The sequence below is a fragment of the Trachurus japonicus genome, chromosome 11 (assembly GCF_045865225.1).
Source record: "Trachurus japonicus isolate A0001 chromosome 11, Traja_1.0".
Lineage (NCBI taxonomy): Eukaryota > Metazoa > Chordata > Actinopteri > Carangiformes > Carangidae > Trachurus > Trachurus japonicus.
The window spans coordinates 9,541,586-9,567,212 of record NC_140917.1 but is presented as its reverse complement, the minus strand read 5'-3'; the positions used below and the strand labels follow the sequence as shown (position 1 = coordinate 9,567,212).

At 42.0% G+C, this 25,627-nt stretch overlaps 3 protein-coding genes across 5 annotated transcripts in view; all 3 read left to right on the top strand.

Moving 5' to 3' along the window:
• Window positions 1-18,127, top strand: part of LOC146978212 (F-actin-uncapping protein LRRC16A-like) — a 44,360-nt gene extending 26,233 nt beyond the window's left edge. Inside the window, exons 27-39 of the mRNA XM_085790485.1 lie at window positions 1,979-2,140; window positions 2,618-2,702; window positions 11,080-11,167; window positions 11,264-11,425; window positions 11,508-11,571; window positions 12,222-12,494; window positions 12,837-12,966; window positions 13,404-13,941; window positions 14,063-14,103; window positions 14,927-15,126; window positions 15,223-15,363; window positions 17,396-17,554; window positions 18,015-18,127. Coding sequence (XP_085646611.1) covers window positions 1,979-2,140; window positions 2,618-2,702; window positions 11,080-11,167; window positions 11,264-11,425; window positions 11,508-11,571; window positions 12,222-12,494; window positions 12,837-12,966; window positions 13,404-13,941; window positions 14,063-14,103; window positions 14,927-15,126; window positions 15,223-15,363; window positions 17,396-17,554; window positions 18,015-18,127 — 2,156 coding nt within the window. The remainder of the gene's footprint in view (window positions 1-1,978; window positions 2,141-2,617; window positions 2,703-11,079; window positions 11,168-11,263; window positions 11,426-11,507; window positions 11,572-12,221; window positions 12,495-12,836; window positions 12,967-13,403; window positions 13,942-14,062; window positions 14,104-14,926; window positions 15,127-15,222; window positions 15,364-17,395; window positions 17,555-18,014) is intronic.
• Window positions 4,688-9,045, top strand: LOC146978213 (secretagogin-like). 2 transcript variants are annotated; one of them, XM_085790887.1, is made up of 11 exons: window positions 4,688-4,757; window positions 5,284-5,354; window positions 5,799-5,876; window positions 6,092-6,184; window positions 7,567-7,623; window positions 7,793-7,870; window positions 7,953-8,008; window positions 8,295-8,340; window positions 8,486-8,545; window positions 8,675-8,743; window positions 8,920-9,045. In XM_085790887.1, the coding sequence occupies exons 1-11, from the start codon at window positions 4,688-4,690 to the stop codon at window positions 9,043-9,045; spliced, it is 804 nt and encodes a 267-aa protein (XP_085647013.1). The 2 variants fall into 2 exon arrangements, with proteins under 2 accessions (XP_085647013.1, XP_085647012.1); XM_085790886.1 differs by having other exon boundaries at window positions 5,793-5,876.
• Window positions 18,128-20,085: 1,958 nt separating the features above from the next.
• Window positions 20,086-24,489, top strand: LOC146978211 (secretagogin-like). Of its 2 annotated transcripts, none has more exons than XM_085790892.1 (11): window positions 20,086-20,155; window positions 20,668-20,738; window positions 21,183-21,260; window positions 21,476-21,565; window positions 22,952-23,008; window positions 23,178-23,255; window positions 23,338-23,393; window positions 23,681-23,726; window positions 23,872-23,931; window positions 24,119-24,187; window positions 24,364-24,489. In XM_085790892.1, the coding sequence occupies exons 1-11, from the start codon at window positions 20,086-20,088 to the stop codon at window positions 24,487-24,489; spliced, it is 801 nt and encodes a 266-aa protein (XP_085647018.1). The 2 variants fall into 2 exon arrangements, with proteins under 2 accessions (XP_085647018.1, XP_085647017.1); XM_085790891.1 differs by having other exon boundaries at window positions 21,177-21,260.
• Window positions 24,490-25,627: the final 1,138 nt, after the last annotated feature.

Below are 25,627 nucleotides of genomic sequence, written 5' to 3'. Positions count from 1 at the left end.
TTTGTCGTTTTTGGATCAAAGTCTTGGCTTTGCATTTCTTCATTTTATTTTTGAGGACAACAGTTCTGTAATATATTTGTTCTCTCTCTTTTCTGTTTGCATTAAATAAACTATTTTAAAATAATTCAGTTTTTTAAAATTCAGCATAGAATGAAAAGAGAGAGGAACAATACACTGAAAAATAGAAACCACTGAGACGACAGCCAGCAGTGGCTTCTGGGTAATCTCCCCTCCTCCTATATGCTCTCTCTCTCTCAGTGATGAAGGTTTTCTGCCTGTGAGCCACAGCATCGCTGACAGTGTAACACAGAGTTTAACAGGCGACAGCTTGTTTAATGAACGCTTTCAGAGCCGCGTTTGACGCCTCCACACACAGGACATCTGAAGCCAAGCACATGCATCCAGTCCCAGCCTGTACTTGACATGTCCAAGTGTCAGAGAGTGTGTGTGTGTGTGTGTGTGTGTGTGTGTGTGTTGGGTGTGTGTGTGTGGTGTGTGTGTGTGTGTTGTGTGTGTGTGTGTGTGTGTGTGTGTGTGTGTGTGTGTGTGTGGTGTGTGTGTGTTGTGTGTGTGTGTGTGTGTGTGTGTGCTGTTTAACACTCGACTTGTGTAATTAACACTCACAGGAAGTCTGTGTTTTTCCTTAAAACAGCTTCTGTGTAATCAAAAAGTCGTCTGCTGTGATGCAGGAAGATGTTGTTTTAAAAACAAAAAATCACCCAACACAAAAGGCACATTTTGCACATCTGTGTTGGACATGAGACATAAATAATGAACATTAAAAATTTATTTTTTTTAAAACAGGATACAGGATTTATTTTTGTTTTCTGTCCATTCAGTAAGGAAGAGGAGAAATCTGTCTTTCTTTTAAGATGTATTTTGTTGGATTAAAGGTCCGATATTGTATAAATAAATGCAGATGCTTGTGTTAAAGCTCCATACAGTATAAAGGTAGATGCCCATATTAATACTGTGAAAGTATCAAAGCCTCAGTCTACAGAGAAATGCACACAGCCTGTATTCAGAAACTGAGCCTTAAAACCAGCCGTCAGGACTTCCTGTCACGTTGTGATGTGACAACAAAGCAGTGACCAAGCCCCGCCCACCTGGACCTACCATATAACACTTGATCCAGATGTGAAAACGACACTGAGATGGTTTTTGGTTCTTTAAACTACAGATATGTATTCTGATGGATCAAATAAAAAAAGAGGAAAACAGTAAAACATGGAACCTTTAAAGTCCCACTCCCGCGACCCTTTTCGGCCATTTTAAAACCAGCTCATTAGCCATGCACATTAGCAATGCACCTCTGGAGGGTGGGCGGAGACTGCGCTGCTCTGCACCCGCCCAGCCACCTCCTCGCACCCCACCCCCCGCTTGCTGACAGCTGGACATTGTACAATTACAGATTCAGCGCGTTTAGCATAAAACTCCACACTGGGATTCGATCCCAGACTGGAGCATAGTCCTTGCTCACAATGCCAGCTGCTCTACCAGGTGAGCTATACCTATTATACCTTGACAGCTACACCGAACTGTCAAGCCTTTCACCTCTGAGCCAGATGCAAGCAGGGCGGGAGCTTGTAGCACTAGTGCCCTCCCCTGGAGCTGTGACACGTCAGCTCCAGTCTCCCTGAAACGGCCAGTTTGCGTCTGCCATTGGTTCACAGCAATTTGAAGGCAGAAAAACTCAGAAATGCAATTTTGCACTTCCTTTTCTGCTGATATGTGCTCTAACACAAGAAAAATGCCACAGGAACATGTGAAAAGCTCAAAAAACACGATTTTCACGGGAGTGGGTCTTTAAACCCTTTACGTAATATATTTACATGATTTTTTTTTCTGTTTTTTCTTCATCCCAGTTCCAGATGTTTCCAGTGACACAGAACAGACAGTTTGATGGTTGTTGGTTTAAACTAAGACACATCACATGTGACACATCAGGTTTCTCATGTGTCTTTTTTATTTCCTACAGTTGACTTTTCTGGAGACGGTGGAGATGCATTTGAGGCACCAGGCTCGACACCTGGCGGCGGCGGCGGCGGCGGCAGACAGTGGTCGTCTCTGAAGAGCTCAGCCAGTCCACCGACAGCCGAGGAGGACGAGCGGCAGCGCACCAAATCCCTCCCTGCTCATGGTTCGTCTGTTTTCTAAGACTGTTTTGAACTTTTAGGTTTTTACTAGCCTGACAAGCCAGACTATATCATTAAAATGTCTAGTCTGGCAACGAGCGGTAGACCTCGGCTCAATCCAGGGGGCGGGATGAAGGCTGTCTTTCAAACTGCCTCTGCACGCAATAGGGTAGCGCTACGACCAATCAGAGCAAAGAGCAGGATGACGTTAGCCTGACAAGCCAATTAAAATGTATGTCGTCATCGCGTTAAGCCCGCCCAACGACTCTCTAAACAGATAGAGCGCTGTGATTGGTGAACACAAACGGTGTTCGAGACTCAAAAAGTTCCTATGGCTCGTTTCTAGACCCACCTACGGAGCAAATAGATTTGCTGCCGCTAGGGTGCGTCTAGATTTCTAGGCTAGGTTTTTATGCTTTTAAGACCTAAATTTATCGTTTTCTTTCTTTCTTTCTTTCTTTCTTTCTGTCTGTCCTCTTCAGTGCGGCCTCCATCTGTGGCCGACACAGATCTCAGTCCAGCCGAAGAGGAGGCTCAAACTCCGTCAGAGAACAAATCAGAGGACGAGTCCGGGGACGACCCTCCATCAGTCTGAAGGTCGTTTTAAAAGCTCCTTCCTTCACCATGGGGACAATCACACAGTGGACAGCAACTGACTCGTGTAAACATGAGGGACGCCATAAAACTTTACTGAACGGAACGAGGCTGAACGCCGTTATCAGGGGAGTTTCCTGACCTTGGATCAGTCCAGATGATCGGCCGCAGTCTTATCACCGTCTCTCGTCAACAGACCATAAAGAGCCGAGCAGAAGCTCCGGATATAAAAAGAGCTCAATTAGTCCAAAGCACTGAGGAGGACGAGTCTGGCTGTTTGGTTGGTCTTTGGTTTTTACTGTGTTTACTTTACAACGCAGCAAGTGAACTAACCATCAGCTCGTCTGGAGATAACGACCCGACACAGACGTTTTTTGTTTTTTTTTACCTGTCAGAGGAGGAAACAAAAAAAAAAAACCAAAGAGTTCAAAACCCTCAAGTCTTTTTTTTTTTTTTATTACATATTTTATCACCAGCGAGACTGAATCAGACTGAAACAAATGAGTCTGCTTGTTTTTCTCACTTTTATTTTTAACAGGACGTCAGCGATGCTAACAGTGCTAACGATGCTAACCTAACAGAGCTGATGATGTGTGATGTCGCCCTCAGCTTTCATAGGAATTTACACTCAGTTTTTTATCTTCAACATTATAAATCTGCTGCAAATCAGGGTTGTTGGTCTTTTTTTTTTCTTTTTTTTTTGTTTATTCAAATCATTCCTCCTGTCCATGTTTAGAAAATATTCCAGCTTCCACCTGGGAATAAACATCAATGTCAAACAGAGTCATTTTTATTCCGACTTCAAGGGCAGCATTTCTAAAAAAAAACAACAACAAAAAAACTGACAGACATGAATGAAAATGAGAAAGATTCGGATCAAGAGCCAAGAAAAGTTACAGATGTTGAAGAAGATCCAGTGTTTGTGTCCAGATGTGACCGGAAAACTCATATTTTGCTAAAAAATAAAAAAAAAAAAAGGTCCAATGAATGAAAATTGAGGGTGTATTTTATTTTGAAAGGCTCCGTTGTTGCTCCTCCTCCTTCCTGAGTGGGCGGAGAAGAAAGAGCAGCCGAGGTGTCGCCAATCAACCAATCAGATCATTTTCCCCCATTTGACATATTATTGATTCCAGATGTTGCTCTGCTATCACCTCTGCTGCTGCTGCTGTATCCTCACGATCACCGATCACACCGATTGATCGTGAGTCAAGAACTGCTGCACTTACAGATGTTTTTATGTGTCAGTGTAAATATGAACTAACACTAGAGAGATCAGAGTCAAACACACAAACTCTGGGGTTTATACTGTATGATTATTGATCTTCACTTCACTTTCACGGTGACGGTTTTTTTTTTTTTTTATTTTACTGGGAAAAATATTTTTATTTTTAAAAGTTTTTATTGTTTATGTTTGTGAGACGTCGCTCGTTTCTGTATCGTTTGTTTATATCAATAAAAACTGATTTACTGCCACGACTCAGTCTCTCTCTGTCTCTCTCTCCCCTCCTCTCTTGCCCCCTCTCCTCTCCCCCTCTCTTTTTCTCCCCCGTCTTTCCCCTCCCTTTTTCTTTCACCCTCTCACTCCTTCCCCCTCTCTCTCAACCTTCTCCCACTCTCCTCACCCCTCTCCTTCGCTCTCACACCCTGTTCTCTTCTCTGATTCTCCCCCTCTCTCACCCCACCCCCTTATTCTCTCAACCCCTCTCTCTCTTTCCCTCCCCTCATTCTCTCTCCTTCTCTCCCCCCTCCTCTACTGCCTCCCACTCTCATCCTCTCTCCCTCTCTCTGTCTCTCCTCCCTTCAAAAACAAGTTGTTGAAACTCTCCTCTTTCATTTCTCTCACCCCAGAGATGAAATCAGGATAATATTCTCTCTCTCTCCATCTCTAGAAGAGTCTCCTCCTCCTCTTCTTCCTCTTGTTGTTTTTCAGCTCGTCCTCCTCTCTGGTCTCCGGCACCATGGACGTCTCTCTGGACGGTCTGGACGCTGCAGGTTTTCTCCAGATCTGGCAACATTTCGACGTTGACGGTGAGAACGATTCATTGTCTGACGTCAATGTGACACCGACCCCGTCTTAACATTTACCTTGAACTTATTATAGCCTATAACAACTCTGTTCATTATTGAGAGAATTAACATGTTCTGTTATTGCTGCTGTTATTTGAGTTAAACAAAGGTTCAGCTCAATGATATTATGACATCGTGTGATGCATCATTGAAACTTGAGAATTAAGATTCTCATAGTGTTTTTCGTAATGTTTTTCCAAACTAGAGCATTTATTAACACAATAAAGCAGTTTAAATTGGTAATAGTGTTAATTATTGTTTCAGTAATTCTGTTTATTTAGTTCCATTACAAATTAGATACATTAGATGCAAACTGATAATAATAGCTAATATAAATACATATCAGAATATTATATTATAGTATATTGGATCAACCATCTTGATTCTGTTTCCTTTATAATTTTATGTCATAATTTATTTAATACAAACATGAACAGTTAACTGAGGTTGTTGCTGTGACATCTGTTTGTTTGTGTGTGTTTTTTAGACAATGGTTACATCGATGGAAAACAGCTGGACGCCTTCTTTCAGCGCATGTTGGAAAAACGAGGGATGGAGGTAAAGAGAGAAAATACAATTCAAATCTCTTTCAATCTACCTGTTGATAAAGTGAAGGAGCCACAGGGGGGCGCTAGAGCCAGAAACGTTCAACTGTGACAGAAAATTACAGTTAAATATGGAAGGGACTGAATTGATTGTTTTCTTGAAGGTACAACAAATAACTGTTGCACATTAAATATCTAAATTGTACTTTACCACTTCCATTAAATCCCAAATATTCCTATTGGTTCTGAAACCAGAGCATTTGTCAGTGTTAGATCTTGGTCATGACAGTTTAGTACTGAATATCTGGATTTTTCATTAATAGAGGAATTGGCTGAGTAAACATCTGCAGCTCCTCCAAGATGTCTTGTGTTCACCAGTGCACTTATCTTGATCAATTTACCCCTAAAGGCAGAAGATGACCTGTGCATTGTGTCCATGTTGGTTTTCCAGAGAGAGGAGATAACTGAGGACACAATCAGACGACTCAGAGAGAGATTCGACGCTGCGGCCGACAAACGTCTGCAGATCCAAGAGGTACGAGCACCTACTGCTTTAACAGAGGACGACACGTCAAGATCATGTCAGCAATAGGATTTAAACCAGCAGGTCAGAAACGGGAAGTGAGGTTGAAATAGGCAATGGTTCAGGTGTCGGTGTAGATCAACAGTTGTAACAATACGTAGGTGATTGCAAATTGTGAATTGTATCACATAAAAAAAGCAAAACCAACACAACTCCTCTTCCTCCAGTTGGCCGCCATGATGCTGCCGGAGGAAGAAGAAAACTTCCTGCTTCTGTTTCGCAGAGAGACGCCGCTGAACAACAGCGTGGAGTTCATGAGGGTGAGGTCCAGAACGGGTTCTCAACATCAGGGAGGTTCCCAGAAAAAAGGGAGAATCATTGATTTTCGCCATACTATATCCATTCATAAGTAATACAAAGACAGAATTAATGATAGTTTAGCATGTGGGGTCAAAAACACTTATGCTAATGTGATTTAAGTAAAGACTTTATCAGATGGGGACAAAATCTTATGGTGCATTTCAACCAAAAAGTACCTAGACCATTTAGTTTTGGGATCTTTTTAGTTCCAGGTATTTTTCTTCAGGAACCAAAAGTTTACCAAGGCCCATTGCTGACTGCATTTCCATGACCGCAGTCCAAAAGTCCAGGGAGGAGTATCCAAATCAGGCCAATCAGCCATATTCATAGCATCACCATTTTTGCTAAACGTCATCATTACGGGTGGGAAGTCTCAACGCCATCACACAACAACCATTGAGCTATTTAACGTTCCGGTGTTCACCACAACATCTGATATCGGCTAAAAATACAAGCTTCTTCCAGGCTTGAATAACGTGAATAGTATCTCGGGTGTGCGTTGACTATCCACAGTTTTACTGCTTTCCTATCTTACATTACATTAGCAAGGGTGTCATATCAACATTGATGTTACCGTTACCGTTAGCAGTTGCAGCTAACGCCAGCTAACGTAATTCAAATCAGTTTAACTCAAATGTTGTTTACCCACTCCGAGTGATGACGCAAGGAAAGATGGCGATGCTTTGAATGCGGTCAATGACAATGACCATGTTGTGGTTCTTGACTTTTTTTTTGAACTCGCTTTAGTTTTTGAAACTTCTCCTGGACATGTTTGGTGGGGTGGATAATGATGAGCTCATTCCACATTGTCGACATGTCGACATAGACCTTTCCATTGTAGGTTGCTGACTCCATCTTGAACCACAATGGAAAAACACTCCATATTGAGGTGAAAAACAATGTAGCAAGTACTGGAGCCATCGAAAATGTCCGGTACTGCAGACCACACAACCCTAAAGTTCCTGAACCTAGAGAGAGTACTACGACTTATTTAGTGGAAGGTCAATTACACAAGACCTTAATTCAGACTCTGGTTCCTGTGGTAGAAATGCACATAGTTCTTCAAAAGCTTCCTAGTTCTTTGGGAAAGTTCCAGAAATGAGGCTTTATTCTTGTCTGGTCTGGAGGATGTCTCCAACAGTTTGCTCTTCAGTACTGACCAAGCTGTTAAATACTCTTGGTCCTCAGATCTGTCAGTCTGTACAGATTCTGACAGTTGAATACTGAAGGACTTTTCTTTTAGCGCCTCCCTCAGGACAAACATTGTAATAGACGAAACAGGTTCGACTTCAGTTTTGAGATGTTTGATGTATTTTCAGTGATTTTGTTGTATCGTTTGCAGATCTGGAGAAACTACGACACAGACAGCAGCGGATACATCTCAGCTGTCGAGCTCAAGGTAACTAAAATTAAAACTTACACCAAACTATGTCAGTTTTTTATCTGTGTTGTGTCAGTTTCGGGTCCTTCTACGTTGAATTTCTGTCTTTTTGCCTCTAAGCAATTAACTTTTGATGATAATTGACGTGGTAAATCTTGTTATCCCTGTGTCTTGTTTGGTCCTTCAGGGCTTCCTTCAGGACCTGTTCCTCCAACACAGGAAGTCAGTCACTCTTGAGAAACTGGATGACTACACTGACACCATGGTAACAAGCAGAGTGGTGGTTGATCATCTGATTGGTCCATCACCGAATGATAAATACATTCTGACAAATTTTCCCTCTGTAGATGAAGATGTTTGACAAAAACAAAGATGGCAGACTGGATCTAAACGACCTGGCCAGGTACTGACTAAAACTTTATCTTGTAAAATTTGACATTACAAACTCAGGTTAATTTATGAGTTTTTTCATCATAAAACAAAAATACAAAACCTCCTGGAACCTGTTGTACACACTGAAGCTGATCAATGAACCTCGCTAAATATTGCTAAAAAGAAAAAGAAAAAAAAACAAAATAACCCTGAATAAGTGCCTGTAACCTGCTGTCATTTCATGCTTTTACTTTGAAATGTAAAATATTAAATGTCTTATTTAAATATAAATTCTATGTGTTTCTTGTTGTCATCAGAATTTTGGCCCTGAAAGAAAACTTCTTGCTGAAGTTTAAGATGGATGTAAGAAATAGAAATATTTCACAATAACAAGCACAGATCTGCCCCCAGTCATTAAACATCACTTTAAATGTTCTCATTAACATATTAATACTTTGTGCTCCTCTGAACATGTGTTGTTTTAATTATCTGATGTGTTCGGTGTCAGGCCTGCAGCCAGGAGGATAGGAAGAGAGACTTTGAGAAGATATTTGCTCACTATGATGTTGTAAGTGTGAATTCAGCTGCTTTTAATGAGGTGTTCCTCCAGTTTACTGAATTCAATACGTTTTGTTCTTGTTTTCTGATCATGTTATGGATAAAGTCCTTACTGTTGTGTGTGTGTGTGTGTGTGTAGAGTCAGACAGGTGAATTGGAGGGTCCGGAGGTGGATGGATTTGTCAAAGACATGATGGAGCTGGTGAAGGTGAAACACTTCCTCCTTTATCAATTTTCACATTAAAGGTCTTCATGCATTACATCAACAGCAACCTTAGTTTTAATGGCACTGGTTCTTTGTTTGAAATGAGGCTTGGGCTACAGCTGGAATATCACTTTCTTTAAGAGCAGGTATTGACCACTTATCTTTAAACCCTCCTGCAGCCCAGCATCAGTGGGACAGACCTGGACAAGTTCAGGAAAGCTCTGATGGGTCACTGCGACATCAACGGAGATGGAAAGATCCAGAAGAACGAGCTGGCTCTCTGTCTCGGCCTCAAACTCAGCTAACGAACCCAACATCCATTCATGTCTTTCCTTCACCTCTACTCCTTATTTCCCTCTCTTCTGTCCTTCTTTACTCCCTTACTTTTTACTCCCTCCTTTCTTCTGTTTCCTCCCTGACTGGTTCTTACTTCGATGTTAGTCATTACATTCCCACAATTTTCAATATTTTTCTCTATTAAACTTTATATGAAATATACAGGGTATCCGCGGGGTCTTAAAAAGTCTAAAATTTGAAAATCTAAATTTTAGGCCTTAAAATGTCTTAAATTTGTTGAATTATTGTGTTCAAGTCTTAAATAATTTTAGCCTCGCATTTGCCCCTAAAAAAAAATACATGTGTGAACTGGGAAAATCACAAAAAAGAAAGAGCACAACCTGCGATTGGTCAAAAAACTACAAATCCCACAATTCTCTGGCCTCAACAATAACAGTAGTTAGTGTAAGTAAGGGAGAGTGGAGCTGTCGGTGAAAAGAGGAAACAACGCCACGTCTGGTCCTGTTCTATGTTGTTCGTTCACACCGTCACCGTTTATTCGTTACGTCCGCGGTGTAAAAGGCCGTAACGCAAAGACGCGATTAGGCGCGAGACGCGATTAGGCGCGAGACGCGGTAGACGCGACTTTTTTTTTTTGCGACGCAATACACGCGATTCTTTTGGGGCGACGGGACCATCGCGTCTTCGTCTATTTCATCGTCTATTTCATCGTGTTCAAACACGAGGAACGCTTTTTTTTCGCTCGAGTTGTGACGCGCGACCAAACGCGAGATACGCGATTTAACGCTCGTTTTGACTCGTGACCATTTTGTGTAAATTCGCGTCTTCACGAGCCCGCCCATTTTCACAACAACAACAACATTTCTGCTCTCATCGACCATGGTTGAGGTCACAACGCTGCTGTAGCTGCTCTGGAAGTCCGAGACTCGTCTGAGGCCAATCGCCGCCGTCGTTTCTGGAGTTCCGGGCTGATGAGCTACAGAGACTTTAGAGTCAAAGAGGAGCAGTGCGTCGCTGTGTCGGACTGTTTGGATTTAATGAAGAAGCTGCACAGAGTCAGGTGAGCAGAAACTGCCCCACCTCCCCCCCCCACCGTGGAGCTGCTGCTGTCTCACAGCCGCACCGACCCCTAGAATAAAACAACACTAAGCCGTGGATGAAATGCCGACGGCCAAAACAGCCGCCACCAGGTCACTGACTGAAGAGTTTTAAAGTAGGCACATGAACGCAGCTCAGACCGGCCCGGTGCCTCAGCACGGTGTCCTCCCGTATTTTACCTGGGTCGCTACGGAGTTTGATATGAAAAAAAAAAAAAACCGCCAGGCGCACGTCGCGGTGGAACTGAGAACAGCTGAGTTTTCCGCTCCTACAGCTGAACATCTGATCTGTGGTGAAGACGTACAGAGACCTGCCACAGTGTCACGGTGCATTAATATAAACTTCAACCTCAGAGCTCTGTCCTCAGACTGTCCTGACTGTCCCTGAACACCACACAGAGACAACATGGAGCTTTATCATGATAATTAGTACATACTTAGTAACAAGCCTGTAAGTTCATTTCATCTCAGTCAGTGGGCCTTTGTGGTAAAAGAAAGTGAACAGGTTGATGGAAATAGGCAGGATTAGGAATGAATAACTGATGATTATCTAATTTATGGACAGTTTGAAACAGAACTTTGTTTCCTTATTTATAGTTTTTTTCTCACACATTTTATTTTATTTATTTGTTTGTTTCGGGCATGTCAAATTTAAATCATCATCATCACACTTCATCTTAGTTCAAGTAATACAATACACATGGCCGAAAGGGAAAACGGGAGAAGCAAAATCTTATCTAGTCCCGCCCCCATTACCCACAGAATAAAATCTTTATCGTATTCTTTTCTTTTCTTTTGCTTTTACATTTTGACATAACATTCTTTTACTTATGACATTAAATTAATTTTAAAGATGAATGATTATATACTTCATTAAAAATCAATATATCCAGTAAACTGTGATCCAACTTTTTAAATTTTCTTGTTTTTCTTTCTTCTTTCTAGTGAAGTGAAGCTCAGCATGGCGTCGTTTCTGTCCGACCGCATCGTGGATGAGATCCTGGAGTCTCTGTCCAGGTCACAACACACTCTGGTGAGTCTCCTCTCCGTCTGTCTGTCTGTATATCTCTTCTTTTTATTCTGTCTTTCAATCCATTCATCCCTCCCTCCCTCCTTCCCTCTCCTCCAGTCCGACCACCTGACCAGGAAGGGTCAACCGCTGCTGCGTCCGGAGCCTCCGATGGAGGCGGAGGTCCTGGATGAGACGGTCCTCCAACCAGAGAACCAGGACCATGAGCAGAAACAAATCCAGGAGCGAGACCAGCAGCACGGACTGGAGGACATCTGCATGGTGAGAGAGTGATGAGTTTAAGGTATTTAGAGAAGACAGAAGTAAAAACAACAACATAAAACCTGTTGTTTTCTGTTTTCAGATGACTAAATCCAAGAGGAAGAGTATTCTGGTCCGGATGCTGCGTCCCGTCTCCGTGGCGTTTGGTGAGTGATGCAGAAAATCCTCTGAAATTAAACACAATCCCCTTTGTTGGTCTTTCAAGTACTTTGTCACTGCCCTTCATATTTCCTGGTCACATTATTATAATAATGAAAGTCAGCTCTGGATTGGAGCTCTAATCCCCAAATTTTCTACAGTTTTTTAGATAGATAGATAGATAGATAGATAGATAGATAGATAGATAGATAGATAGATAGATAGATAGATAGGCTAAATACTACATAATTTGAGTACAATACATAATTTAAAAATGATATAATACTAATGCAAAAGGGCCGAAACATAATTTTAAAATTTTAAAATGAGGTGTGTTGTTTTATCAACTTTATGTCTCTTATCTAAAGAGACATTGACAGTGTTTTTGTTCAGTAACATCTTCAGACAAAACTCCTTTTCTTATACATCAAAGCATCTGTTGTTTATTTAAAACTCATTTAGTAATATTATCTATGACTCTTCTTTCATGTCTTTGTAAATAAACATACACATTATCTCTTTTTATTCGACTGCTTAGTTAAAGAACATGTTAAAAAAATGACTTTCAGCTTGTTTGGAGATGATCAAATGTAAAAAGATCCACTCAGAGGCGTCACTAACTAACCGTTCATCATGGTTTTGCTTCCGTCTGTAACAGAGATGGAGTTCGACCTGGACAAAGCTCTGGAGGAGGTTCCCATCCACGTGGAGGACCCCCCCCCTCCTCCCCCTCCTCCCTCACAGTCATCGGACAGGATGTCGGTCTACCAGGGAGACCTCCCCCCTCCCCCGCCCGCCGCCGCCGCCGCTCCCCCACCACACACAGACTCTGTGTGTCTGAGCGAGCTGCCGTCTGTGGAGCACGTGACGCTGGAGCATCGAACCAAACACCGACCCAAACCAAAGAAGAGGACGAAACCCAGTCGACCTCATGTAGGTGTCATCAGTCATAAGCATGTATTCACATTTTATAATAAGAGTTAATTAGAAGAGCTAATAAAAAGTGATTTATTTTTTAATAAAAAATAAGGTTTTTCATATTCAACCCTTTAAAGATCGATTTTCTGTTTATCTTTTCCAAAACTCATTACTTGAAAATAGAAAAAAAAAAATCTTTGGCACTGATCTGTTAGTGAAATCTCAAGAATCAATCAATTGACCATTGATTAAAACATTATTGATGACCAAGGTGGAATAGTTCTTCTACTTCTGTAAAAGTTATTACCTACAATGTAAGTCACTCTAATTTTTTGTGCTTTTATTTTCTTGCCACCATCGACCTCTCAACGGGAAGCAGCCAGCAGCTCGGTGCCACAAGAGCCGGAGCAGAACAGCAACATGGGAAAACTGGACGAGGGTCTGGACGACTTTTTCTCCAAGAAAGTCACCAAACTCGGCTTCAAGTGAGATTTTCCAATGTTTTTGTTACTTTAAAGCAGAAGTAAGCGGAATGTTTGCGTTAATATAAGTCTTAAATAGTTATATCTTCCAACAGCAATCACTTATATAGAGTGTTTGGTCTGAAACACGGGTCTGTCAGTCACTCTGCTCTGCTGTAAGCCGAGGAGAAAACTTTCCTTTATCCAATGAGGAGAGAGAACGGCATAAAGGGGCGGTCCTCTCTGTGTGTGCAGCCAAGGGATGCGCGTGAATGTGGTGACGTAGGGACGAGGGCGGGGACTGCTAACTCCATCGGCTGACAGGAAGTTAGCCAAAACGACCGGATCGCTTACTTCTGCTTTAAAGAACTATTTAAACTGTTGCTATGGCCACGTAGATAACATTAGCATCAAATTCCCGTGTGCACTTTTTTAATTCTAATATTTTTTATCTTCGTCAGACTTCCCTCCGTCCGAGGTCAACCGTCCAGCTCGCAGGAATCGGCAGATAAGAAACGCGAGTCCAGGAAGAGCGGTTTCTTCAACCTCATCAAATCCCGGACGTCGCGCTCAGAGAAGAGCCACGGAGCCGCCGCCATCACCCCACCTCAGCCCGCCTCCTCCATCACCCCCGCACCCGCTACGCCCGTCAGCCCCGTGACCGAGGAGGTGACGCCGACATCGACACCGACACCGACGCCCCTGCGGCCACCGACGCCGCCCGCGAAACCCGCCGCAGCCGTGTTCGAGTCCCATCAGGAGCACCACAGGGCTCCGTCCTCGAACCACACGGACTCTGAGGTGGAGTCTGGTCCGACCGCTGCTGCCGCTGCTGCTGCTGCAGAGGAGGAGAAGGAGAAGGAGAAGGAGGAGCAGCAGCAGCAGCAGGAGGAGGTGGTGGAGAAGAAGGAGCATCCACACATACCCCGACATATTGGGGTTCCTGTGATGGGAATGGACCTGATGGCGGAGATGAGGGCGAGGATGGCTGTGAAGAAGGTGGGTGGAGTCGATAGATAATATATTAATAGAGCTTTAAAAAAAAAAGTATTAGAGGTTCTGCTTTTGAGTTTGAAGCAGAATAAATACAGTCACAGTTTCTCTCTGTCTCTGTTTTCAGTCTGAGTCGTTGACCGACAAGACGGACGGTGACAAAGGTGAGTTTATTCAACATCCTGTCACGTGTGTTGGATTTAACAGCCACAAGAAGGTTGAATGTTGCGGTTTCATTATCATCATTGCCATAATCCCTATAGTCATAGCAGTAGGTTCGTTACCTTTAATTGTCGGTGCAAGCTATTTTTAGAACGGCGGAGCAGAGCCGCGAGCTGCTCAGAGCTACGCTACGGAGGCTCATGGGATTTCTTGGTTTCCCTCATCAAACTCATAAAATACACAATCCAACAACTCCAAAACACTCTGGTGGACAAGTTGTGACCTGCACATTCACCACGCTATGAGATAATAACAGAATGTTATGAGACAGAGTTGTTTTCAAGGTAAATTCATGCAAAACCGCTGATACGTGTTGCCTTCAGGGGCAGTTTTTCAGCAAGCAGTCTCTGCATTTACCTCTAAAACGGCTCCGTCTCATAATGTTACATTATTATCTCATAGCGTGGTGAATGTGCAGGTCACAACTTGTCCACCAGAGCGTTTTGGAGTTGTTGGATTGTGTATTTAATGAGTTTGATGAGGGAAACCAAGAAATCCCATGAGCCTCCATAGCGTAGCTCTGAGCAGCTCGCGGCTCTGCTCCGCCATTCTAAAAATAGCTTGCACCGACAATTAAAGGTAACAAACCTACTGCTAAAACTAAAGGGATTATGGCAATGGGCCAATTTGCCAAAATGTTGAACTATCCCTCTAAATTCATCACTGTATTGTGTTGTGTTGAAGACTTTGACCCCTAACTACTGGAGATATCTGCATTATTACTACACACAGTTCTGACGCTCATTAATCAAACACAAAGTTAAATCAGACCTGTTGTCCCTGCAGATGCTGATGAGGCCAAACCAGAGCCAGTTCCCAGGTCCAAACCTCCCAGCGTCACCCCCAAACCACCTCCACCTCAAGCCGCCAAACCACAGGGGCTTCACACCGCTGGCCACACCAGTCCAACCAGTCCGACTAGTTCAACCAGTCCGACCAGTCCCAGGACCAGCAGCTCCTCCATTCATGGTAGGTTGACCAGGAGATCACATTGTTTCCTATTATCGCCTTAGATTTGTTCTCAGAGTCGATTCATTGGTTCTTTTATTGATGTGTGGTTCTCAGACGACTCTGCTGAGGCTCCGTCTGGCAGCTCCCCCTCTAAAGGACCACTTCCTGCTCCTCGCCTCAAGAGGGCGCCATCGGAGCAGGAGCGAGAGAGCACCAGCAGCAGCTCTGCAGGACCCCTGTCTCCTTCACTGGACGGTTGGTGGTGCACAACACAAATCAGTTCATATTAGGCATTTTAGGGATTTGTTGCAGTATAAATAGTTATGTTACAATATTAAACAAAATAAAAAACCTAATTTCATAAGAATAAACTATAGAAAGGTTTTAAATATTAACTAAATTTGTATTGCAGGGTTCCTACACATTTGAAATTTCAAAATTCCAGACTTTTTCCAGACTTCCCAGTAAAAAAAAATCTAATAATTTTGTGACATTTGAGTAAATAGATGTGTATCATGTAAATACATCATGCAATTAAACATTTGTTTTCATTATTCTGAATTTGTATGCCATTATTTCACCAAATAATTTCCAGGAGATTGTAGCTAGGTACAAGAGCAAAATAATTAACCCAAATTACGTCAGATAAGACCAAACCCAGATAAGTATTAAGATAAATACATTTCCATAGTACAATAGTTTCCATTTTCCATACTTTTCCATACCTGGAAATGTATGAAATCAAATTCCATACTTTGGATATTAGATATGTTAAATATGTATTTAATTCACTCCTGAATTGGAGTAACCCATAATAATGATGAATGGTCCTATAATGTAGTTCCTAGTTTAAACTTGTTATAACTGATCTTATTAGAGGGCATTCAGAAGATAAACAGTGATGTAAAATAATATTTACACTGATTATTTATTCTTTAATCCTCCCCTTAGAGATTAAACTTTAACTTAATTTGTAGCATAGTTTGTCGTTTTTGGATCAAAGTCTTGGCTTTGCATTTCTTCATTTTATTTTTGAGGACAACAGTTCTGTAATATATTTGTTCTCTCTCTTTTCTGTTTGCATTAAATAAACTATTTTAAAATAATTCAGTTTTTTAAAATTCAGCATAGAATGAAAAGAGAGAGGAACAATACACTGAAAAATAGAAACCACTGAGACGACAGGCAGCAGTGGCTTCTGGGTAATATCCCCTCCTCCTATATGCTCTCTCTCTCTCAGCGATGAAGGTTTTCTGCCTGTGAGCCGCAGCATCGCTGACAGTGTAACACTGAGTTTAACAGGCGACAGCTTGTTTAATGAACGCTTTCAGAGCCGCGTTTGACGCCTCCACACACAGGACATCTGAAGCCAAGCACATGCATCCAGTCCCAGCCTGTACTTGACATGTCCAAGTGTCAGAGAGTGTGTGTGTGTGTGTGTGTGTGTGTGTGTGTGTGTGTGTGTGTGTGTGTGCGGTTTAACACTCGACTTGTGTAATTAACACTCACAGGAAGTCTGTGTTTTTCCTTAAAACAGCTTCTGTGTAATCAAAAAGTCGTCTGCTGTGATGCAGGAAGATGTTGTTTTAAAAACAAAAAATCACCCAACACAAAAGGCACATTTTGCACATCTGTGTTGGACATGAGACATAAATAATGAACATTAAAAAAATTTTTTTTTAAAAACAGGATACAGGATTTATTTTTGTTTTCTGTCCATTCAGTAAGGAAGAGGAGAAATCTGTCTTTCTTTTAAGATGTATTTTGTTGGATTAAAGGTCCGATATTGTATAAATAAATGCAGATGTTTGTGTTAAAACTCCATACAGTATAAAGGTAGATGCCCATATTAATACTGTGAAAGTATCAAAGCCTCAGTCCACAGAGAAATGCACACAGCCTGTATTCAGAAACTGAGCCTTAAAACCAGCCGTCAGGACTTCCTGTCACGTTGTGATGTGACAACAAAGCAGTGACCAAGCCCCGCCCACCTGGACCTACCATATAACACTTGATCCAGATGTGAAAACGACACTGAGATGGTTTTTGGTTCTTTAAACTACAGATATGTATTCTGATGGATCAAATAAAAAAAGAGGAAAACTGTAAAACATGGAACCTTTAAACCCTTTACGTAATATATTTACATGATTTTTTTTTCTGTTTTTTCTTCATCCCAGTTCCAGATGTTTCCAGTGACACAGAACAGACAGTTTGATGGTTGTTGGTTTAAGCTAAGTTCATGTGACACATCAGGTTTCTCATGTGTCTTTTTTATTTCCTACAGTTGACTTTTCTGGAGACGGTGGAGATGCATTTGAGGAATTAGGTTCGACGTCTGGTGGCGGCGGCGGCGGCAGACAGTGGTCGTCTCTGAAGAGCTCAGCCAGTCCACCGACAGCCGAGGAGGACGAGCGGGAACGCACCAGGTCCCTCCCTGCTCATGGTTCGTCTGTTTTCTAAGACTGTTTTGAAATTTTAGGTTTTTACTAGCCTGACAAGCCAGACTATATCATTAAAATGTCTAGTCTGGCAACAACCGGTAGACCTCGGCTCAATCCAGGGGGCGGGATGAAGGCTGTCTTTCAAACTGCCTCTGCACCAATAGGGTAGCGCTACGACCAATCAGAGCAAAGAGCAGGATGACGTTAGCCTGACAAGCCAATTAAAATGTATGTCGTCATCGCGTTAAGCCCGCCCAACGACTCTCTAAACAGATAGAGCGCTGTGATTGGTGAACACAAACGGTGTTCGAGACTCAAAAAGTTCCTATGGCTCGTTTCTAGACCCACCTACGGAGCAAATAGATTTGCTGCCGCTAGGGTGCGTCTAGATTTCTAGGCTAGGTTTTTATGCTTTTAAGACCTAAATTTATCGTTTTCTTTCTTTCTGTCTGTCCTCTTCAGTGCGGCCTCCATCTGTGGCCGACACAGATCTCAGTCCAGCCGAAGAGGAGGCTCAAACTCCGTCAGAGAACAAATCAGAGGACGAGTCCGGGGACGACCCTCCGTCAGTCTGAAGGTCGTTTTAAAAGCTCCTTCTTCCTTCACCATGGGGACAATCACACAGTGGACAGTAACTGACTCGTGTAAACATGAGGGACGCCATAAACCTTTACTGAACGGAACGAGGCTGAACGCCGTTATCAGGGGAGTTTCCTGACCTTGGATCAGTCCAGATGATCGGCCGCAGTCTTATCACCGTCTCTCGTCAACAGACCATAAAGAGCCGAGCAGAAGCTCCGGATATAAAAAGAGCTCAATTAGTCCAAAGCACTGAGGAGGACGAGTCTGGCTGTTTGGTTGGTCTTTGGTTTTTACTGTGTTTACTTCACAACGCAGCAAGTGAACTAACCATCAGCTCGTCTGGAGATAACGACCTGGCACAGACGTTTTTTTTTTTTTTTACCTGTCAGAGGAGGAAACAAAAAAAACAAAGAGTTCAAAACCCTCAAGTCTTTATTTTTTACATATTCTATCACCAACAACAAGACTGAATCTGACTGAAACAAATGAGTCTGCTTGTTTTTCTCACTTTTATTTTTAACAGGACGTCAGCGATGCTAACAGTGCTAACGATGCTAACCTAACAGAGCTGATGATGTGTGATGTCGCCCTCAGCTTTCATAGGAATTTACACTCAGTTTTTTTTATCTTCAACATTATAAATCTGCTGCAAATCAGGGTTGTTGGTCTTTTTTTTTTTCTTTTTTTTTTTGTTTATTCAAATCATCCCTCCTGTCCATGTTTAAAAAATATTCCAGCTTCCACCTGGGAATAAACATCAATGTCAAACAGAGTCATTTTTATTCAGACTTCAAGGGCAGCATTTCTAAAGAAAAAAAACTAAAAAAAACAGACAGACATGAATGAAAATGAGAAAGATTAGGATCAAGAGTCAAGAAAAGTTACAGATGTTGAAGAAGATCCAGTGTTTGTGTCCAGATGTGACCGGAAAACTCATATTTTGCTAAAAAAGAAAAAAAAAAAGGTCCAATGAATGAAAATTGAGGGTGTACTTTATTTTGAAAGGCTCCGTTGTTGCTCCTCCTCCTTCCTGAGTGGGTGGAGAAGAAAGAGCAGCCGAGGTGTCGCCAATCAACCAATCAGATCATTTTCCCCCATTTGACATATTATTGATTCCAGATGTTGCTCTGCTATCACCTCTGCTGCTGCTGCTGCTGCTGTATCCTCACGATCACCGATCACACCGATTGATCGTGAGCCATGAACTGCTGCACTTACAGATGTTTTTATGTGTCAGTGTAAATATGAACTAACACTAGAGAGATCAGAGTCAAACACACAAACTCTGGGGTTTATACTGTATGATTATTGATTATTGATTTATTATTGATCTTCACTTCACTTTCACGGTGACGGTTTTTTATTTTTTTTTATTTTACTGGGAAAAATATTTTTATTTTAAAAAGTTTTTATTGTTCATGTTTGTGAGACGTCGCTCGTTTCTGTATCGTTTGTTTATATCAATAAAAACTGATTTACTGCTACGACTCCATCTCTGTCTCTCTCTCTCCCCTCCTCTCTTGCCCCCTCTCCTTTTTCTCCCCCCTCTTTCCCTTTCCTTTTTCTTTCACCCTCTCACTCCTTCCCCTCTCTCTCTCAACCTTCTCCCACTCTCCTCACCCCTCTCCTTCGCTCTCACACCCTGTTCTCTTCTCTGATCCTCCCCCTCTCACACCCCCTTATTCTCTCAACCCCTCTCTCTCTTTCCCTCCCCTCACTCTCTCTCCTTCTCTCCCCCCTCCTCTACTGCCTCCCACTCTCATCCTCTCTCCCTCTCTCTGTCTCTCCTCCCTTCAAAAACAAGTTGTTGAAACTCTCCTCTTTCATTTCTCTCACCCCAGAGATGAAATCAGGATAATATTCTCTCTCTCTCCATCTCTAGAAGAGTCTCCTCCTCCTCTTCTTCCTCTTGTTGTTTTTCAGCTCGTCCTCCTCTCTGGTCTCCGGCACCATGGACGTCTCTCTGGACGGTCTGGACGCTGCAGGTTTTCTCCAGATCTGGCAACATTTCGACGTTGACGGTGAGAACGATTCATTGTCTGACGTCAATGTGACACCGACTCTGTCTTGACATTTACCTTGAACTTATTATAGCCTATAACAACTCTGTTCATTATTGAGAGAATTAACATGTTCTGTTATTGCTGCTGTTATTTGAGTTAAACAAAGGTTCAGCTCAATGATATTATGACATGACAAACTTGAGAATTAAGATTCTCATAGTGTTTTTCGTAATGTTTTTCCAAACTAGAGCATTTATTAACACAATAAAGCAGTTTAAATTGGTAATAGTGTTAATTATTGTTTCAGTAATTCTGTTTATTTAGTTCCATTACAAATTAGATACATTAGATGCAAACTGATAATAATAGCTAATATAAATACATATCAGAATATTATATTATAGTATATTGGATCAACCATCTTGATTCTGTTTCCTTTATAATTTTATGTCATAATTTATTTAATACAAACATGAACAGTTAACTGAGGTTGTTGCTGTGACATCTGTTTGTTTGTGTGTGTTTTTTAGACAATGGTTACATCGATGGAAAACAGCTGGACGCCTTCTTTCAGCGCATGTTGGAAAAACGAGGGATGGAGGTAAAGAGAGAAAATACAATTCAAATCTCTTTCAATCTACCTGTTGATAAAGTGAAGGAGCCACAGGGGGGCGCTAGAGCCAGAAACGTTCAATTGTGACAGAAAATTACAGTTAAATATGGAAGGGACTGAATTGATTGTTTTCTTGAAGGTACAACAAATAACTGTTGCACATTAAATATCTAAATTGTACTTTACCACTTCCATTAAATCCCAAATATTCCTATTGGTTCTGAAACCAGAGCATTTGTCAGTGTTAGATCTTGGTCATGACAGTTTAGTACTGAATATCTGGATTTTTCATTAATAGAGGAATTGGCTGAGTAAACATCTGCAGCTCCTCCAAGATGTCTTATGTTCACCAGTGCACTTATCTTGATCAATTTACCCCTAAAGGCAGAAGATGACCTGTGCATTGTGTCCATGTTGGTTTTCCAGAGAGAGGAGATAACTGAGGACACAATCAGACGACTCAGAGAGAGATTCGACGCTGCAGCCGACAAACGTCTGCAGATCCAAGAGGTACGAGCACCTACTGCTTTAACAGAGGACGACACGTCAAGATCATGTCAGCAATAGGATTTAAACCAGCAGGTCAGAAACAGGAAGTGAGGTTGAAATAGGCAATGGTTCAGGTGTCGGTGTAGATCAACAGTTGTAACAATACGTAGGTGATTGCAAATTGTGAATTGTATCACATAAAAAAAGCAAAACCAACACAACTCCTCTTCCTCCAGTTGGCCGCCATGATGCTGCCGGAGGAAGAAAACTTCCTGCTTCTGTTTCGCAGAGAGACGCCGCTGAACAACAGCGTGGAGTTCATGAGGGTGAGGTCCAGAACGGGTTCTCAACATCAGGGAGGTTCCCAGTAAAAAGGGAGAATCATTGATTTCCGCCATACTATATCCATTCATAAGTAATACAAAGACAGAATTAATGATAGTTTAGGATGTGGGGTTAAAACACTTATGCTAATGTAATTGAAGTAAAGACTCTATCAGATGGGGACAAAATCTTATGGTGCATTTCAACCAAAAAGTACCTAGACCATTTAGTTTTGGGATCTTTTTAGTTCCAAGTATTTTTCTTCAGGAACCAAAAGTTTACCAAGGCCCATTGCTGACTGCATTTCCATGACCGCAGTCCAAAAGTCCAGGGAGGAGTATCCAAATCAGGCCAATCAGCCATATTCATAGCATCACCATTTTTGCTAAACGTCATCATTACGGGTGGGAAGTCTCAACGCCATCACACAACAACCATTGAGCTATTTAACGTTCCGGTGTTCACCACAACATCTGATATCGGCTAAAAATACAAGCTTCTTCCAGGCTTGAATAACGTGAATAGTATCTCGGGTGTGCATTGACTATCCACAGTTTTACTGCTTTCCTATCTTACATTACATTAGCAAGGGTGTCATATCAACATTGATGTTACCGTTACCGTTAGCAGTTGCAGCTAACGACGGCTAACGTAATTCAAATCAGTTTAACTCAAATGTTGTTTACCCACGCCGAGTGATGACGCAAGGAAAGATGGCGATGCTTTGAATGCGGTCAATGACAATGACCATGTTGTGGTTCTTGACTTTTTTTTTGAACTCGCTTTAGTTTTTGAAACTTCTCCTGGACATGTTTGGTGGGGTGGATAATGATGAGCTCGTTCCACATTGTTGACATGTCGACATAGACCTTTCCATTGTAGGTTGCTGACTCCATCTTGAACCACAATGGAAAAACACTCCATATTGAGGTGAAATACAATGTAGCAAGTACTGGAGCAATCAAAAATGTCCAGTACTGCAGATCACACCCCCTAAAGTTCCTGAACCTAGAGAGAGTACTACGACTTATTTAGTGGAAGGTCAATTACACAAGACCTTAATTCAGACTCTGGTTCCTGTGGTAGAAATGCACATAGTTCTTCAAAAGCTTCCTAGTTCTTTGGGAAAGTTCCTTCAGCAGAAATGAGGCTTTATTCTTGTCTGGTCTGGAGGATGTCTCCAACAATTTGCTCTTCAGTACTGACCAAGCTGTTAAATACTCTTGGTCCTCAGATCTGTCAGTCTGTACAGATTCTGACAGTTGGATACTGAAGGACTTTTCTTTTAGCGCCTCCCTCAGGACAAACATTGTAATGGACGAAACAGGTTCGACTTCAGTTTTGAGATGTTTGATGTATTTTCAGTGATTTTGTTGTATCGTTTGCAGATCTGGAGAAACTACGACACAGACAGCAGCGGATACATCTCAGCTGTCGAGCTCAAGGTAACTAAAATTAAAACTTACACCAAACTATGTCAGTTTTTTATCTGTGTTGTGTCAGTTTCGGGTCCTTCTACGTTGAATTTCTGTCTTTTTGCCTCTAAGCAATTAACTTTTGATGATAATTGACGTGGTAAATCTTGTTATCCCTGTGTCTTGTTTGGTCCTTCAGGGCTTCCTTCAGGACCTGTTCCTCCAACACAGGAAGTCAGTCCCTCTTGAGAAACTGGATGACTACACTGACACCATGGTAACAAGCAGAGTGGTGGTTGATCATCTGATTGGTCCATCACCGAATGATAAATACATTCTGACAAATTTTCCCTCTGTAGATGAAGATGTTTGACAAAAACAAAGATGGCAGACTGGATCTAAACGACCTGGCCAGGTACTGACTAAAACTTTATCTTGTAAAATTTTACATTACAAACTCAGGTTAATTTATGAGATTTTTCATCATAAAACAAAAATACAAAACCTCCTGGAACCTGTTGTACACACTGAAGCTGATCAATGAACCTCGCTAAATATTGCTAAAAAGAAAAAGAAAAAAAAAACAAAATAACCCTGAATAAGTGTCTATAACCTGCTGTCATTTCATGCTTTTACTTTGAAATGTAAAATATTAAATGTCTTATTTAAATATAAATTCTATGTGTTTCTTGTTGTCATCAGAATTTTGGCCCTGAAAGAAAACTTCTTGCTGAAGTTTAAGATGGATGTAAGAAATAGAAATATTTCACAATAACAAGCACAGATCTGCCCCCAGTCATTAAACATCACTTTAAATGTTCTCATTAACATATTAATACTTTGTGCTCCTCTGAACATGTGTTGTTTTAATTATCTGATGTGTTCGGTGTCAGGCCTGCAGCCAGGAGGATAGGAAGAGAGACTTTGAGAAGATATTTGCTCACTATGATGTTGTAAGTGTGAATTCAGCTGCTTTTAATGAGGTGTTCCTCCAGTTTACTGAATTCAATATGTTTTGTTCTTGTTTTCTGATCATGTTATGGATAAAGTCCTTACTGTTGTGTGTGTGTGTGTGTGTGTGTGTGTGTGTGTGTGTGTGTGTGTGTGTGTGTGTGTGTGTGTGTGTGTGTGTGTGTGTAGAGTCAGACAGGTGAATTGGAGGGTCCGGAGGTGGATGGATTTGTCAAAGACATGATGGAGCTGGTGAAGGTGAAACACTTCCTCCTTTATCAATCTTCACATTAAAGGTCTTCATGCATTACATCAACAGCAACCTTAGTTTTAATGGCACTGGTTCTTTGTTTGAAATGAGGCTTGGGCTACAGCTGGAATATCACTTTCTTTAAGAGCAGGTATTGACCACTTATCTTTAAACCCTCCTGCAGCCCAGCATCAGTGGGACAGACCTGGACAAGTTCAGGAAAGCTCTGATGGGTCACTGCGACATCAACGGAGATGGAAAGATCCAGAAGAACGAGCTGGCTCTCTGTCTCGGCCTCAAACTCAGCTAACGAACCCAACATCCACTCATTCATGTCTTTCCTTCACCTCTACTCCTTATTTCCCTCTCTTCTGTCCTTCTTTACTCCCTTACTTTTTACTCCCTCCTTTCTTCTGTTTCCTCCCTGACTGGTTCTTACTTCGATGTTAGTCATTACATTCCCACAATTTTCAATATTTTTCTCTATTAAACTTTATATGAAATATACAGGGTATCCGCGGGGTCTTAAAAAGTCTAAAATTTGAAAATCTAAATTTTAGGCCTTAAAATGTCTTAAATTTGTTGAATTATTGTGTTCAAGTCTTAAATAATTTTAGCCTCGCATTTGCCCCTAAAAAAAAATACATGTGTGAACTGGGAAAATCACAAAAAAGAAAGAGCACAACCTGCGATTGGTCAAAAACTACAAATCCCACAATTCTCTGGGCTCAACAATAACAGTAGTTAGTGTAAGTAAGGGAGAGTGGAGCTGTCGGTGAAAAGAGGAAACAACGCCACGTCTGGTCCTGTTCTATGTTGTTCGTTCACACCGTCACCGTTTATTCGTTACGTCCGCGGTGTAAAAGGCCGTAACGCAAAGACGCGATATAGGCGCGAGACGCGATTAGGCGCGAGACGCGGTATACGCGACTTTTTTTTTTTGCGACGCAATACACGCGATTCTTTTGGGGCGACGGGACCTTCGCGTCTTCGTCTATTTCATCGTGTTTGGTGGGAAGACCCACAAGGGGCTTCCCACCAAACACGAGGAACGCTTTTTTTTCGCTCGAGTTCTGACGCGCGACCAAACGCGAGATACGCGAGATAAGCGAATTGACGCTCGTTTTGACTCGTGACCATTTTGTGTAAATTCGCGTCTTCACGAGCCCGCCCATTTTCACAACAACAACAACATTTCTGCTCTCATCGACCATGGTTGAGGTCACAACGCTGCTGTAGCTGCTCTGGAAGTCCGAGACTCGTCTGAGGCCAATCGCCGCCGTCGTTTCTGGAGTTCCGGGCTGATGAGCTACAGAGACTTTAGAGTCAAAGAGGAGCAGTGCGTCGCTGTGTCGGACTGTTTGGATTTAATGAAGAAGCTGCACAGAGTCAGGTGAGCAGAAGCTGCCCCACCTCCCCTCACCGTGGAGCTGCTGCTGTCTCACAGC

Excerpts from the sequence above, each read along its gene's own strand:
- LOC146978213 (XM_085790886.1), top strand. The coding sequence starts at position 4,688 with ATGGACGTCTCTCTGGACGGTCTGGACGCTGCAGGTTTTCTCCAGATC. Across the intron at positions 5,355-5,792 it reads TGGAAAAACGAGGGATGGAG|AGAGAGGAGATAACTGAGGA; the intron begins GTAAAGAGAGAA and ends TTGGTTTTCCAG. Across the intron at positions 7,871-7,952 it reads ATGACTACACTGACACCATG|ATGAAGATGTTTGACAAAAA; the intron begins GTAACAAGCAGA and ends TTCCCTCTGTAG.
- LOC146978211 (XM_085790891.1), top strand. The coding sequence starts at position 20,086 with ATGGACGTCTCTCTGGACGGTCTGGACGCTGCAGGTTTTCTCCAGATC. Across the intron at positions 20,156-20,667 it reads GCAACATTTCGACGTTGACG|ACAATGGTTACATCGATGGA; the intron begins GTGAGAACGATT and ends TGTGTTTTTTAG. Across the intron at positions 23,932-24,118 it reads TATTTGCTCACTATGATGTT|AGTCAGACAGGTGAATTGGA; the intron begins GTAAGTGTGAAT and ends GTGTGTGTGTAG.